At 35.6% G+C, this 16,858-nt stretch overlaps 2 protein-coding genes and 1 non-coding gene across 3 annotated transcripts; all 3 read left to right on the top strand.

The window, feature by feature from the left end:
• Positions 1 to 54: 54 nt before the first annotated feature.
• atp5if1b (ATP synthase inhibitory factor subunit 1b) lies at positions 55 to 3,705 on the top strand. The gene is made up of 3 exons (XM_028001482.1): positions 55 to 222; positions 2,045 to 2,157; positions 3,247 to 3,705. Exons 1-3 carry the CDS (start codon positions 154 to 156, stop codon positions 3,386 to 3,388), a joined length of 324 nt encoding a protein of 107 aa, XP_027857283.1. The 5' UTR covers positions 55 to 153; the 3' UTR covers positions 3,389 to 3,705.
• A 736-nt stretch (positions 3,706 to 4,441) lies between these two features.
• Positions 4,442 to 7,510, top strand: rpl13a (ribosomal protein L13a). Its single transcript, XM_028001404.1, has 7 exons — positions 4,442 to 4,565; positions 5,592 to 5,664; positions 5,741 to 5,806; positions 5,997 to 6,098; positions 6,538 to 6,623; positions 6,808 to 6,867; positions 7,258 to 7,510. The coding sequence occupies exons 1-7, from the start codon at positions 4,545 to 4,547 to the stop codon at positions 7,465 to 7,467; spliced, it is 618 nt and encodes a 205-aa protein (XP_027857205.1). The 5' UTR covers positions 4,442 to 4,544; the 3' UTR covers positions 7,468 to 7,510.
• LOC114134851 (small nucleolar RNA Z195/SNORD33/SNORD32 family) lies at positions 5,847 to 5,928 on the top strand. Its single transcript, XR_003593483.1, has one exon. It is a non-coding gene; the product is annotated as a small nucleolar RNA Z195/SNORD33/SNORD32 family (small nucleolar RNA).
• Positions 7,511 to 16,858: the final 9,348 nt, after the last annotated feature.

The following is a 16,858-nucleotide window of genomic DNA, read 5'->3' as shown; positions in this document are numbered from 1 at the left end:
ATAAAAAATATTATTTTCTACAGAGTTTAGACCAAAAGAGCATGCGGACTCGCCCCTCCGTTTCGCTGCTAATGGTACGGTCCGCTGGCTGGTTTCTGTGGACAAGGGCAAACAGTCAGTGTCAGCGTTTCTTTTTGTAGCTGACGGTCAAACATGGCGAGGCTGTTGAGGTTAAACGTCAGGAGTTTTGTCACATCCCAGCTGAGAATGTCCTCCGATCAGGTAATAAACGTCTTTTTCCTCCTGGCTGCTTTAAAAACCAGACCGCAACCCTATCATTCAACAACATGTTGTTTTTAGCTAACTAAAACCAAACATGATTGGAATAACATCGATTTTAAATAGCTAGTAATGGTATCTAGAGTATATTAGTGATTTGGGTAAAACGTGACTGGTTAAATCTGACCTATAAAAGGTATTAATTACCAGCTGCGTCATAACAGAGGATCTGTGAATTGTTTTTACCTATTGTGATTGTTTTTGCTCAGGTTACACAATAAAACACATCAGTATGTTGTGTTATGTTACTGTATAATATTTTTTAAGATACGTTTTCTTATTATCATTAATATTTAGATGCAGTCCTTCTACTTCTATCAGAAGTTTTTCACATCAGACCAGAAGTAAAAAATTAAAACCCACAGGAAAGCCTCATTTCCTGCATTTTCAAGTTTGAAAGCAGCAAACTTGAAACATATCCTCTTTGTTTGACTTTTCATAGTTAAGATTATTTGAAACTAACTGAAGTTTGTGTTAGGACAGTTATATTTTTTTTATTTTTACTGCAGTTTCAGTTTTATTTTGTGTTTAATTTAAATTTTATTTACTGTACTTAATTTGCTTACTGCTGTGATGGCGGAAATCACAGACATCCCTGAGCAACAGAGTGTCTTCATTCAGAAGCTTCTTCAGAACTGCTGTAACAGAGACTGCTACAGAAGCATCTACAACTCTTTGAAGGAAATTAAGAATTACAAATATTTTAATTTCTATCAGGGATTATTAAACTATTTTTATAGCATTTTGAAAAATTCAATTTAGATAAATTAGTTAGTTAGTTTTTATGTATTCAATGCATTTTATTATTTGTGAATTTAGTTTTAAATCCTTATAAGTATTTTAGTGTGTATTCATTATGTAACTGGTATTTCCTTAATATTTCAAACCAATGTTACTTCTGTTAACTGTGCATTTCTGTTTCATGTCATTGTTTATAACTCTTTTTTTGTCCCATATATTTAAAAAAACAGGCTTGTTTTGTTTTTAACACTTAAATATTTTCAGATCAGTCAAAAATTACCTGACTAAATGCAAGATGAAGTTTTCAAATGATGATTTAAATTATTCATGGTGGAAAAAAAGGAAGAAGACATTCAAGCTGACCTGGCCCTATGTGATTAAATACTCACCTCTCAGTCTTAGTGGTCGCTCTTTGCTCTGGGATTTCAATCCAGGCTTTGACTAGGCCACTCAAAAGAAGTCAAGCCTGCAGTGTTCCAGACGGTTAAATAGTTTTTGGTTCTTCTGGGAAGGTTATCCATGTTTTTTGTAGATAATGGCTCTTTTGTAGTTCATTTTTTAATTTCTTTAAATGGTAGTACGTCATAATGTATTGTGTTTATTATATATATTTTACTTTAGATTATTTTCTTTCATGCTGTCAAACATGCTGTTTTATATAGTTTAGACATTAGTCAAACCTGGGTGTGTTAATTTCACAGTAACGTGATAAAAACTTTTAACTTAATCAAAAGTTGCTAGGAAGTAGAACGTGTATCTGCTGACCTTTAAATGGGAACATTTATCATTTAAATCTCTAAAAATGATCATAAAACAGAATTTCAAAATACACCAACAAAGCAAATGCCTATTTAGGTCATATTTAAATTACTTACAATATTACATTTTGTATATAATATGTTGCTTATGATTATATTTGCATTACTTGCTAATATTTAACACTTTGGATGAAGTAATAAGCGATTTCCCCTCGGGACTCAGCTCAGTCTTTTTCTTCTTTGAATCTCTGTCTCACCCGTTGCAGCTGGGTGAGCTGGGAAAAGGTGCAGGAAAAGGCGGCGGCGGCGGCGGCTCCATCAGGGAGGCGGGCGGCGCCATGGGGAAGAAGCAAGCCGCTGAGGAGGAAATGTATTTCAAGTACGTTTTTTTTTATTTGTATATATTTAAACCAACAGTAGCTGTGTTTTTGTTACAAAATATTTGTAACAAAAACTAACCCTGCTAATGTCCAGAAAACACAACTTTGCTGTTGTGGGGATTCAGTTTAATAAGAAATTAAATTAAAATCACACGTGACTACGCTTGTTCACGCAATAATCCTAAAGATCATGGGAGTGACGGACGTAAATAGTTACATAAGACAATATTCTAGCGCTAATCATCCATCCTAGGTCGAAGTCTTGTTACAGTCGGCCATTTTATAGAAGAGCCTTGGATGTCCTGCCCCAAGTGGAGGAGTTCAAGTATCTCAGGATCTTGTTCACGAATGAGGGAAGAAGGGAGCGGGAGATCGACAGGCGGATTGGCGCAGCGTCTGCTGTCAAGCGGGCGCTGTACCGGTCCGTCGTGGTGAAGAGAGAGCTGAGCCAAAAAGCGAAGCTCTCGATTTACCGGTCGATCTACGTTCCCACCCTCATCTATTGTCATGAGCTTTGGGTCATGACCGAAAAAACGAGATCGCGGATACAAGCGGCCGAAATGGGTTTTCTCCGTAGGGTGGCTGGGCTCTCCCTTAGAGATAGGGTGAGAAGCTCAGTCATCCGGGAGGGACTCAGAGTAGAGCCGCTGCTCCTTCACATCGAGAGGAGCCAGTTGAGGCTCGGGCATCTGGTCAGGATGCCTCCTGGACGCCTCCCTGGTGAGGTGTTCCGGGCACGTCCCACCGGGAGGAGGCCCCGGGGAAGACCCAGGACACGCTGGAGGGACTATGTCTCTCGGCTGGCCTGGGAACGCCTTGGGATTCCCCTGGAAGAAGTGGCCGGGGAGAGGGAAGTCTGGGCCTCCCTTCTGAAGCTGCTGCCCCCGCGACCCGACCTCGGATAAGAGGAAGAAAATGGATGGATGGATGTTTTCATGAAGCAAATTTATTTACGTAATTTCAATTTGCACAATTTGATGGCTAATGTGGAAACAACTAATGTGGTGGATTCATTATTAAAAATTTAACATTTGGTTTTCTCCCTTCCTTTTTATTTTTTTGTGTTTGTCTGTGGAACGGCACAAAAGACGGAAAGAGCAGGAGCAGCTGGCGGCCCTGAAGCAGCATCACCTGGAAGAAATCGATCACCACAAGAAGGAGATCGAACGCCTGCAGCGTGAGATTGATCGCCACAAGGGAAAGATCAGGAAGCTGAAGCATGATGACTAAGTGGAACAGTCCAAAAAATAAAATTTACTTTTCTTTGCCTTTATTCTTAACACCTGTTGCTGGATGCATTTACCAGCCAGGACATGAATGTGTGGAAGTTGCTTTTGAAAGATATTAAATCTCCTCATCTACTGGTGTTTTGGTTGTTTGCTGCAGTAACAATCAGCAATTTCAGACTGAAGTTCATCATTGCATTTTATGTTTCAGGTCACAAACTGTCATGAAGTACAGTGAAAACTGTGTTTGTTAACATGAGCTTTTTGCACCGTTTAAATAGATAAAATTGTGCATTAAACTGCAAGTTTGAAACACGAAAAGCTGGTTTTCTTTGTTTTATTTCAACTTGTTGGGACTCTGGGACTGCTCTGATATACCAAGGTGGTTACAAATTAAAATCGTCCAAACATTTAGATTATTTTCTATAAAGACAAAAAAGCTGTAAAAATGCTTTCAATAGTTAATTTTAAGCAAAGTAAAGTTCCTTAAACCAATGTTACCTTCATAGCGCTATTGGTAGACGATTCAATAACCGCTGCAGTAACATTATGCTTTTAAGAAACAATGGACCTAAAATGTTTCCACTTAATTAAATACAGGATATTAAAGCATAAAGTCTGACTTTAAAACATCACAAAATACCTTCTAAGCTGATACTTTCTGCAGTTTGCATGTAGAAAGGGTCACTGGTCTGTTAATTAGCAAAAATACATGTTTGCTAATTATGTGAGGATCTAAAAATATTTCTGTACAATGGCGATCAAAACTAAAAGAGAAAAGGAATGGCTGTCATTTTCAAATTCTTAATATCACTGGCAGTTCTACATTAAAATGAATTGTTTATTTTTGTCAACGTGTTCCCTGACTGGAGGTGATATTAATGTTTTACTGTCAAATTTCCAACCAGAAACAAATGTAAAGGTGGAATAACAATTATTTAATTTTCCATATTGTTATTATTAACAACAACAATTATTATTATTATTAATACAAATGCGAAAAAACGTAGAAAATTACATTAAAAAAAACCCTTTGACTCTTTCATACATAGATGGCGCTATAGGAAAACGCACATAACGGAGAAATCTAAGTTTCGTCACTTCCGGCTGCCCCTGCCTTTTACCGCGAGCAGCCCCGTTCCTCTTTCTTTTCGCACATCATGGCGGACCGGTTCAATAAGGTGAGCAGTCAGTGCGGACCTATTTACTTTGCTAATTTAACTTTTGAGTCGTCTTTTGTCAGCCCGTCATAGCAAATATGCTGAAAATAATCATATTCTATCGATATTATGCCTCTTTGATTCTCAGTTTTCTGTGAGACGATGCATTTTTAGGCCAATGACAGGCGGTTGGCCGTAGCTGTGTGAGCATGTCTTCCATTATGGCAGCTTCCCTTACAACACGTTCAGCTTCACTATCCGAACTGTTTCTGTTGTATTGGGAAGCGGTCCTTTAAGCTTAATGTAGTTAAATAGTTTATAGACTTGCACAGTTATAGCAGGTTTCAACGCTTCTCTGAAGCGACTCCATCGTGTTGTGTGGTTAATGCTAACGTTAGCTTAGCCGCTCGCAACGCTCATTTACCGACTCCGTAGCAAGTATGACTAAGTTTTACAAACGGTTAAACATTAAAACAATTTAATGTAGTAATAAAAAGCATAGTTGCATGTTTAAAATAAAACCTGCTGCGTTTTAAACTAATCTCAATTTTCCTAGCTTTGACGCAAAGTCACAACGTATTTTAGGGTGTGTAAGTTATATATTTAAAATTAAAAACGGGACTGAAGGTTCAGCTTTTCAAACAAAGGAGTATGTTATGGTTGTGATGGTTGTTGCATCATTAGTTTTGTTTCACAAATACTTTTCTTTTAGGATTTAGGGATGTTACTCGATTTATTTTTTCTTCCCTACGTTATATGTTAAAGATTTTGTTATTACAGCCCAGGCTTTGTTTTTATTAAGAATTTAAACTTTTAAATTGTGGATGATTCAGCATGATTTCTTTTTTCTTAGGTCCTAAGTGGGTAGCAAAGTGTGATACCAAAAGTTATGAATAACTGGATAAATACCTGCATTTTTCGATGTATTCTTTCTCCAACTGTTGGATCTAATGTGTGAAAAATGACTGAGGATTTCATCTGTTTTTTTAATGAAGCAAAATGCATCTAAATAAGGAAAAATCTTTATTTTTGTGTTTTCGCTGACAGGTTCTGCTACTAGATGGCAGAGGCCATCTACTGGGCCGACTTGCTGCCATTGTGGCTAAACAGGTCCTCCTAGGTACGATTTAATTAGATTTTTTTCCCACTAATCAAATCAAATTTGACTTGATCTTTAACTTGTGTTGCTTTGTCAGGGCACAAAGTGGTGGTGGTGAGATGTGAAGGCATCAACATCTCTGGCAACTTCTACCGTAACAAACGTGAGTTCAGTCTGAATTTTCAGTGTTTTTATTGGAATTTCTTGTCAGTGATGTTTTACCCAATGTTGTTCGAGTTTCATTGACCATGAGAATACTTTACATGCACTACCATCTGAGACATGAGCGCAGCAGCAGCTCTAGTTGTTGTTTGGTTGGTTTGATGTGTAACCGGATGTTTATTGTCCAACAGTGAAGTATTTGGCTTTCCTGCGTAAGAGGATGAACACCAATCCGTCTCGTGGTCCTTATCACTTCAGAGCTCCTAGCAGGATCTTCTGGAGGACTGTTAGAGGTAAAAAGGAGACTTTAATGAAAAATGATGATAAATTTGGCGTTGCTCAACAGTGATGAGGCTTTTTATCCCGAATCTGATCCTCGGTTGATGAGCCAAACATCAGATCTGACTGCTGAGTTGAGCATCACCAGCTGCGTTTCCATTCATTGTATAATTTATCAGTTTGACACTTTGAATATAAATTTGCTTTATGGAAACACTGCAATTTGAAAAAATGTTTTTGATCACATGATCAACAGGATGTTACTACTGGCGGAAACGCCAAAGAAGACAAGAAGTAGTTAATTTAATGGAAACGCCGCAATTGCAAAGTTGTATTTTGGATTAATGACAAAGTTTTGCAGACATTTTTAATGGACATTTTTAAGCTAATGTTACATGTGTGCTTTGATACTAAAAAGATTTTCTTTTTAAAGAATAATGTTGTTGTGTTTAGGAATGCTGCCTCATAAAACCAAGCGAGGCCAGGCGGCTCTGGAGAGGCTGAAGGTGTTTGACGGCATCCCGCCGCCCTACGACAAGGTTTGGAAAATGTTTCAATCTGGCTTTTATTTGAGGTTTTTTGTCTGTGATGACGTTTATTCTTAACTCCCTTAGCTGAGTTTCAGATGAGAGAGAGAAAAAAAATCCCTGAGACATTTAAATCTAGAAATAAATGGATGGAAAATTAGTTTTTCTTTTGTTAATTTTGGGTTTTGTTTTGCAGAGGAAGCGCATGGTCGTCCCTGCGGCTCTTAAAATCGTGCGTCTGAAGCCGACTCGTAAGGTGAATACATTTGCTTTAAGTTTTTTTAAGATGAAATGTTAAATTTATTGAAGGTTTTTTTTATTGAAGATGTATAGTTTAATTAGATTTTTTCATGTTTTTAAGTCTAAAGTGTTAAATTTAATAGTTTTCTGTGTCTTTAATCTAATGTTTAAGCTAGAATGTTAAATTTCATCAAGTTTTTTTTAAGCTAAATGTTAATTTAATTATGTTTTCTCTGTTTTTAATTTAATATATTAAATTAATTTGATGTTTTCCATGTTTTTTAAGCAAAAATATTAAATTTAATAACCTTTTCTGCTTTTTTTTAAGCTTGTATGTTAAATTTAATAAGCTTTTTCATGTATTTTAGCTAAATTTTAGTGCTGATTTCCGTCTTTCCCTCCTCAGTTTGCCCTCCTGGGCCGCCTGGCCCACGAGGTCGGCTGGAAGTACCAGGCCATCACGGCCACCCTGGAGGAGAAGAGGAAAGAGAAGGGGAAGCTCCGCTACCAAAAGAAAAAGACGCAGATCAAGCTGACCAAGCAGGCGGAGAAAAACGTCGAGAGCAAGATCGCAAAGTACACAGACGTTCTGAAACAATACGGCGTTCTCGTCTAAACTGGCTTTCAGTGGCTAATAAAAATTTAAGTAAATGTTTACAGAACGCTTCTTTGGCTTTTTTTGGTCATATTTTTCACTTTGAGTGTCTTTTTTTGTACCACAGTGTACTGGTAAAATTATAAAGTCTATCGGATGTTTATTTTTATCTCTGAAAAAGATAAAATATTTTATTTTCCAGAGTCACTCATCCAATCATTTTATCTGCTTCCCTCTGGTCTGGTTTTTACAGGTTTCATATCAAATCTATTTATAAATTCGGCCATTGGAGAAGGGGGCTAATTTATGCAAAAAAAAAAAAACTTAGAAATTTACTATGTACTGGGAATGTACTGGTAGTTTCTGGGATCAAGAGGAAAATTTTCAACTTTTGCAACTCAGAAAATTTCAGTATTTTCTTGCAAATTTAACTTTAGGAACTGAGAAACGTGCAGGGGTTTTTTTTTCTAGAAAATTTCTGAGTAGCAAAATTTAAGCTTTTAGAACTCTTGAAATTTCCATGTTTTCTAGAAATTTTTAATTTAAAAACTTTTAGAAGGTTTTATGGCTCTAGAAGCGTCTAGTTTTTATTTTTAGTTTAGAAGCGTTCCTAAAATCCGTCTCAACGTGCAACTCATTTTGTACCAGCAGAGGGCAGCATCAGTTTACCAGAACAAACCAGGAAATTTGAGCTTCAAGTCTTTTTTTTTCTTCTAGAAAGTCAGAAATTTTCTAGAAAAAAACCAAAAGCTTTTGGCTCGAAAAAAGTATATATGTATTTTTTTATTTTAGAAAAATTTCCAAAAAAATCTTCAATTTTCTGAGCTCAGAAATTTTGAGTTTTTCCTAGAAAGATATTGACCTGAAAATGTCAGTTTTCTGGTGAAAATCGTCTCATTTTTCTGTCTAACGGCAACAATACTTATATTTCTAGAGAGAAATGTCTGACCGCCATGTTCTTTAAATCCGTCTCTGTGTAATTTCTCCTTTCCACCAGCAGAGGGCAGCATCGTGCTTCACGTGTACAGCGCCGCTCTCAGCTACTTCAGTACTGATTTTTCTAAAATCCTATAAAATACAACCAATCCTTGGTTCAGTGGGTCGACTACAATATCTAAAATTATTCAAATAAATCAAAATCCTTTCTGCAATTAACCTTTTTACAGTAAGTATTTAAATAGCTAGCAGCTCTCCATTGAATATCAATTTGTGTTGGAAGTATTTGGACTCTGCAGACTGAGGTTATTACATATCTCTTCAGGACAGCTCTGTGCTAATTTGAATTTCTTCTGCTTGTGAATCTCTTGGGACGGACTGGATGGCTTCCAGCTAAAATTAGGACAGACTCTCAGGCTATTACCGACCAATTACATCCCATTAATCACACCTTTAAAAAACTGAAATTAAAGATTAAGAGAACTAAACGGCTTTGTTGAAGCTCGGATAGCGTTAATACTTTCTGCTCTGTCGGAATCAAGGTTGGTCTAAAAGCAAGAAGGTGTTAATAGTGGGGGCCGGGGGCCATTTGCAGACCCCAAATTGATTTTGTGTGGCCCAAGAATAAATTTTGACAAAATTGCAAATTTTAAATGAAAATCTACTTGGATGTAACCAAAGATGGGCAAAGTAGTCAAAAATTACACTTGAGAAGTAAGAGGAAACATAGTCTGTCTTAAATAAAGGTAAAAGCCGACCAAGAAGTTTGTCAAGAGTGAAAAAAGTATTTGGTAAAAAGTACTGAAGTGCTGAGTAACTGATCAAATCATTTAGTATTTAAAAATAAAAAAACTAATTTCACATCATTCCCCAGCAGGTCCGTCCAGGAACAGATGCAAGAAAATGCTAATTTAAGTGGAAATTTAGGTATTTTAAGAATGAAAATAACAATAATTCATAGAAGTAATGAAAAATAACAAAATAAAATGTTTCCAGATCAGTTTGTTTTAATGAAAAACTTATGAAACTTTAAAATCTGCAGGTGTGTGTCTGGTGGATCTTTGGTTGAAACATGTTTGTTTTTCATTCAGTGGGTAGAAAATCCAGAAATTTTACTCAAGAGTAGAAATACTTTATAAAATTACTCAAAAGTAAAAGAAAAAAATGTTTTGTTATAAGTGAAATAATCTCAAAGTGGATCTAGTACTTTTAAAAAAATCTATATTCAATAATGATTCACTTAAAACAAACTCCTATATCTTGCAGACTTGTTAGTTTTGTCTTATTTTAAGTGTACTAAGAGATTTGTACTAGAAAGAAAAAAAAATACTTGGTAAGATTTTGTGCCTTTGGTTTCTAGCTCAGTTTATTTGAAATAAGTCGATGCCAGTGGCCATTTTCCAGCTTCAAGGCTTGAAATCCGTATTTAATCCTGTTTTGTGAGAATTTATTTCCTCTCTGGGACTTTTAGACCTGAATTGGCAGCAGTTAAGTTAAAACAAAGCAGAACAAACTCACCTTACAGTATTCCCCAGCAGGTGCAGCAGATTGATTTGGGGATTTCCCGGGCGTCTAAACGGAGCAGCGCCTTCGCTGCCTGGTTTGTGGCAGCTAATGATGACGTCTAAACGAAGCAATTTGTCAGGAGTAGAGAGGAAAATCGATCCTTTAACGCCCAATTAACAGAGAAATCAAAAGCAGACAAAATAGTAAGTTTTTATTTTGATTTGTGTTTGTTTTCAGCTACTATTTTGAGAAAGTATCATTAAGGTTCAGCTTTTTACTGGAAGCGACTCCTTTAACAATCCAGTTCTTCTGTAGTCGATTTAAAGGGGCAAGATCATGTAAAATGTATTTATGTTTTGCTTTGCATCATGTTGTAACGTTATTCCCTCATCAAAAACTTACATATAGTGTTACCTCGATTCTTTCATGCATGTGTGAGAAATCCTTTAGTCTCCATGGCAACCATATGGCTTTGCAAAACAGCTGGGTGGACCTAGCTCCGCCTTCAAATCGTAGCTCCTCCCCAAATATGGCTCTTTATGTCATATTTGATATAAATAGCACATTTTTTAACAACTGAAGTTAACAGTTATTAGATTATGCTGTAAAGTGGCACTATGTGCCTGGAAAACACATAATGCTGCTCCTTTAAATACCTTGGGATTAGGCTGGGCATTTATCGTGTCGTTTATCATTTATTGTGAACAATTTGATTTATTGTCATCTTGATAACAATAAATCAGTGGCAAAAATTTACGTTTTTGCCACATTCAAAAATATGATAAAATTTTGTTTAATCCATGGCAGCCGATCAGCTGTTGGTGGGCCTAGCTCCGCCTTCGAGCCGTAGCTCCTCCCCAAATATGACTTTTATGTCATATTTGATATAAATAGCACATTTTTTAACAACTGAAGTTAACAGTTATTTGTTTATGCTGCAAAGTGGCACTAAACACATGATACTGCCCCTTTAAAGTGATTAGTTGCATATGGATAGGTGTTATGTTTCAGCCATACGGCTTTTTTATTTCGACTGACTCCAAATGAGGCGAAGTATTGCTCATCTTTCCAGACAGAAACAGATGACCCCCTGAGGATTTCTTGCATCATAATAAAAGCTTTGGATAAAACCTCCTTCCTCCCCGTTACCCACCATAAACTGTCTCGTAAAACGCCGTCGTCCGGAGAGTCGGAGCCGGTCTGATGCCTGCGTTAGCTGTCATGGCTCCTCTGAGCAGATGGAGACGTCAACGCGTCGGCGGCGGCGGGATGTTCGGCTGATTGGGCCGGCGCTCTGATCACAGCAGCTGAAACAGATGGAGGCGGCCATGACGGTCTGAAGCAGCGCCTGCAGGCCCAGCCTGTTAGAAATACAGACACCTGAACGGTTCCCTGCTGAGCAGAGCTGGACAAACATCTGCAGTTTAACCCCGAGAGATTAAACTCAACAAATAATGTACAGATTAATGAGTTAATCTGAAGCTGACTGAGATCATATCGTAATTCATAAATTGTCGTTTTCTTAAAAATCAGAGTTTTCTCTTGGATCAAAAGGTCCGACTGTCTTTCAAAAAACAAATATCATTATTTTTTTAACATCTTTTTTTATCAGCTGCTGAGTTTGGTAGAAACTAGTTAATTACTTTTACTTTAGTAGTTTTTTTTTAATAACTTGAGTATTTTTACTACACTGTATTTTTAACTTTTACTTTAGTAATTTAATTATGAAGTATTTCTACTCTTACTTGAGTAAAATGTCTGGATTTTCTATCCACTTAATGAAAAACAAACATGTTTTAACAAGAAATTCACCAGACATGGACCCGCAAAGTTTAAAGTTTTTTATTGAAAAAAACTGATTCTGAAAAATTTTATTGTTGTTTTTTGTTACTTATATGAATTATTGTCATGTTTGTTGACAAATATGACGACAAAATGCTAAATATAGCACACATTATGTTATATTTAACATTAAAACATTTCCATAAACTTTAGTCTGAAATGTCCTCTATCAGGTCTCGTGTTTTGTCAAAGAATTTCAGATACTGTTCATTTTTTCTTATTTTTTCTTATTTTGCCCTTTGTTATCCAGTTTGCTCAAATTTATTAGGGACTCGCTGAACACTGGGTTGAGATATGTCACAGTTTGAGTAATGGCTCTTTGGAAAACCACCTTGTAGGGACAAAAATACAATTTTATGCCCAATAATCTGTTATCTTGAAGAATTGGGAACAAATGATCGTAGCTGCAGACAAAGTGCTGGGACACAACAATGGTTCGTTCTTTAAATCAGAAAGGCTCATTTAGTTCCTGAACTGTTTTTCAAAAATAATTTAATGTAGGTCATGCTGAATAAACCAAAGAAAACTGAAATTCAGAACATATTTTTGTTAACTGAAATAAATAAAAACGGCAGTTAATGGAAAAAAATGATAAGAACTGGAAATATATTATCCATTTAATAAACCATCTAAATCATATTTAAATTATAAGTGTAATAGTCTTAATTTTTGTGTTTATTAATCTATTTTTAGCCTTTAGAACCGATGTGAAATAGCATTTATTTATTAGCTGTTTACATCAAATTTCAGCAAATTACGGCGCTTTAGCTCACAAAATGGCGACTGGAAAAGTTTGGAGAAAACAACCGAGTCAGTCGTTGTTCAACATTAATAGAATAAACTTTTAGAAAATGTTATCTTCTGTCGAATATTTATTACCCAATCGATGTAAACATAATCGCAACTCAATACTGTTTAAATTCTGCACCTAAAACTAAAACTGATGAAAAGAAAACAATATTTAACTATTAAAATTAACTGAATTAGACAAACAAAATAAAACTAAATCATAATGGAAAACTCCAAAACCACTCCAAAATATTTAACTAGTAATAACTAATAAAAACTGGCAGATTAGCGGATTAGACAAAAAGTCCCAACAAAATAAAACTATCATCATCCTGTGAATAAATAGACTGCAGGCTGGAATAGCAACCAAACGCTGAGCCTATTTTAGGTCAAATTTATTACATTTGCCTGAATTTTGTTGTTGTTTTTGCAGCAGCACAGCTGAGAGATTAAACCTGTAACCTGATGTTTCATTACTGGGAGTTTAACACACTTTCTGCGTGACAAATACGAACGATAAAAAGGTTTCCCTCCGTGCCGGCATGAGCTGATTGGTTTCTTAAGCTTCTATCAGATGTCTGCCTCAGAATTATTCTGTAGAGTCATTATTGAACCAGAAATGGCTCCAGAATCAGATTAGCAGAGAGGGGAACGTCGAGGAGTAGCATTTTAATATCTAATTCAGTCCTGATGAAAGCTGGTGGGACGAAACGCTGCAGAGATTCGGCCTCTTCCTGCGTCGTTCCAGTGTCTGCTAATTTCACCCTGGAATGACGACAAATTATTCTCACGCTGCTTAAAGAAGTGAGAAATAAGAACCAAACAAAAAGGCAAATTGGAAAAACATAAACTGGACAGAGTGTGCGTTCGTCCATAAATCAACCATTTAGACCAGATTAATGTTCTTTATGATCCTATTGACTTAACAGGATTTTTTTATGTTCAGTTTTAGCCTCATTTTTTTATGCTTTGCAAAGGGAATGTGATGTTTTGGCAGAATGGTTTCCACACTGCAAAAACACAAAATCTCTCCAAGTATTTTTGGTCAGGTTTCTACTGCAAATATCTCCGTACACTTGAAATAAGACAAAACTAACTCATAGGTAACAAGTTATAGGAGCTTGTTTTAAGGCAATAATTCATAAATATTGACAAATAAATACTAGTACTAGCAGATTATTTCACGTTTGACATGTTGAGTCACATTCCATGAGCTCTGTGTGGTTACCTAGCAACCCCAGCCAAGCCCAGCCCGTTACCTAGCAACCCAGGTGGAGCTCAAGCACATCTGGTCAGCTGGTTTTTCCGCAGTATTTGCTGGAAGAAACTTATTTTGTTGTTGACTTACTACTCAGAAGCCAGACTCCAAAAATATACAATTTTATGAAGTATTTTTGGTTTAGTTTCTAGTGCAAATATCTAGCTTGAAATCAGACAAAAATAATTTACAAGTAACTTTTCTTGTTTTAAGTAAATAATTCCTTAATATGGATGAAAAATTATTGATTGGTTATTTAATTTACCACTGAATATTTTTCCATGAGGAAATTTTAGCTATTTTTATTTTAAAATGTTTTTAAAAATTATTTTAAAATGTATTTAATTTAATTTCCCTTTGGGATTAATAAAGTATTTTTTTAAATTAGACTTTGTAAGTGAAATAATCTGCCAAAGGAACCAGTACGTTTTTGTCAATATTAAGGAATTATTTACTTAAAACAAGCTCGTATAACTTGTATAAAGCTACTTATACATTAGTTTTGTCTTATTACAAGTGTACTAATATATTTGTACTAGAAACTAGGTCAAAATACTTGGTAAGATTTGGTGTATTTGTACTTCTGGGTTTTTCATCATAATTTAGTTATATTTCGTAGTGACATTTTGTTTGTCTAACTCAGTTAGTTCCTTATACTATATTTTATTAGTTATTATTGGTAAAATATTTAGTTCTCATTAGTTATAGTTTTAGTATTTTCATAAAATGGTTAAGTTTTAGGTGCAGAATTCAAAACGTATTTTATTGTGATTATGTAAACATCGATTGGGTCAAGAATACTCAACAGAAAATACCGTTTTCAAGAAAATATTCAGTTATTGTTGAACAACAAACTGACTGGTGTTTTATCTAAACTTTTGCCGTCACCATGTTGTGGATTAGTGTAAGTGGAGCGCCGTGATTTGACGACATCGGACGTAAACTCAGTTATACTTTTTAGTGAATTACAATCAGATTGAGGTCACCATAGAATGCTTTTAAATCTCTGTGTAGGGTGCCGGTCTGCTATGTCTCCAACATGTCACTCTTAACTTTTAGCCTATATACAGTTTTACACAAATAAATGTTTTTATAGAAGAGCTTTCAGTTGGCAGGGTAATGTATGTAAATCCAAACGCAGCTCGCTAATCTGGTTGTAGAATAAACAAACCCACACAGAGCCGCTGCAGTCGCAGGTCATTCGAACAAATCACATTCTGCATGATAAACGTCAGCTGTGAAGCAAGCAGTAATGCATTCTTGCGAACATGAGGTGCAGCAGGGCATGTCTGCGCCGTGTTTTCATTCGCTGACCCCGGGTGTAATTGAAATGATGATTTAGAGCGAGAGCGGCGCGGCTCGATTCGCTCAGTCATTCTGAACTCATTACATCCATTCGAACACAAAAGGCAGTCGTAACAGAAATCAGCCGGCGGAGACTGCTGTTGGGCTCGCAGGGCAACAAATTGAATTTGGGATCTGAAAATGACCTGTCAGAAACCTTTATCAACTCCTCTTTAACGAATCACAAGCAAAATATGCACATTAAGTTGAAAAGCAACGAAGGGCCAAATTCGATTGACCTTGAGCAACAAAAACCAAACAGCAGCTGCAGACGACCAGCTCACTATGAGTCTCATTGTCCACCGCAAGAAAAATAAATATCATCATTATTATCATTAACGATTAATCGATTAATCAAATAATAAAAAAACTGGCACACTGTTCAGATTTTTCATTTAACCAGTAAACTGTTTTATACAATAATAGAAATACAATGTTACTTTCTTTAAAGTAAGAATATGAACATTTTATTGAATAAAATGCACAAACAGCTTTCCTTTAATGAATGCTTGAATAAAGATGCATCGACAGCAAAGAAAATCTTTCAATAATGTGAAAAACTCATTTTAAAGCGGTTTTTCTGCTTGACCTCGTTTAAACGCAGTGTGAAAATGATCTGTTTAGGATTAACTGATTAATAATTAGATAGCAAAATGTTATTAACTGGAGATTTTATACAGAATTTAATTATATGAAGCTAGAAATATAACTTGAGGAGTTCTGGGTTGAACATATTTACAGATAAAGCTCTTTTTTATCTTAAAAGCAAAATGTAATTTTTAATCTTTTAACTTTTTTTTCTATACAATTTTGCCTCGTTACTGAGGCTGTTTACTAAAGTTAACGATTAATCGATGAAGTAGTTGACTATCTTTTCAACAATCGATTAATCATGATTAATTGTTTCAGCTGTATATTTCTATCTGGTTGCGTAACACATTTCTAACAGCCGTCTTGTATTTCTGATCGATAAAACGTGTTTCCTGCTGCTTGTGTGCAATGTGCCGACATTATTTAAGCATGCTAGTGACGCCGTCGTGTCTCACATGGAAAAACCGTTCGGTTCACCGGTTCTTCTAAAAATGATCTCAGGAGCAAATACAGAAATAAAGTTAGAGAATAAATTAGAGTGGAGAGGAGCAGCGGTGATAATTACACCTGAAGGTGAAGGTTTAGCTTGACACCAGTTAGCATCTCCTAAATATTAGATTAAAACTGCAGCTGTTCAACTATTTATTTATAAAGCCTCCAGAATTAGTGAAATTATGCATGTAGTAAAAAAAACCTGCTGACATGTGAAACAAGTCAAATTAGAATAACTAAATTATGAATAAGTTTAGAAAAAAAATTAATTTAAAAGAGGAAGTTATTATTTATTATCTACTAGCAATAAGACAGAAACTGAGACAAATTGTTTGAAAACAAAAAAGTCATTAATTTAAGGTTTAATCTTTCAGATTTTATATAAACAATCTAAAAATAAAAACATATTTAGTCTTAGACTAATCTTATCCTGGTCAGAACTGTAATCTTCTAATCTGGTTTGATTTATCATTTTGTGTGATTTTTAGGGGATTTATTTGTATATTTGATTTTTCCCAGATGCTTCAAGGTCACAGTTATATTTCTACTGAAACATTACTCACACCATGTGTCTCGTAATTTGCCTTTCACCTAAAATGCTCGTGAAGCCGTGCAGACGAGCCCCTTGCTGAGCCGCCTCCAGCCGTTCATAAA

The sequence above is a fragment of the Xiphophorus couchianus genome, chromosome 19, assembly GCF_001444195.1.
Source record: "Xiphophorus couchianus chromosome 19, X_couchianus-1.0, whole genome shotgun sequence".
In the NCBI taxonomy this organism is placed as follows: Eukaryota; Metazoa; Chordata; class Actinopteri; order Cyprinodontiformes; family Poeciliidae; genus Xiphophorus; species Xiphophorus couchianus.
The sequence above is the reverse complement of the archived record's forward strand: the minus strand, read 5'-3'. Positions and strand labels throughout refer to the sequence as shown.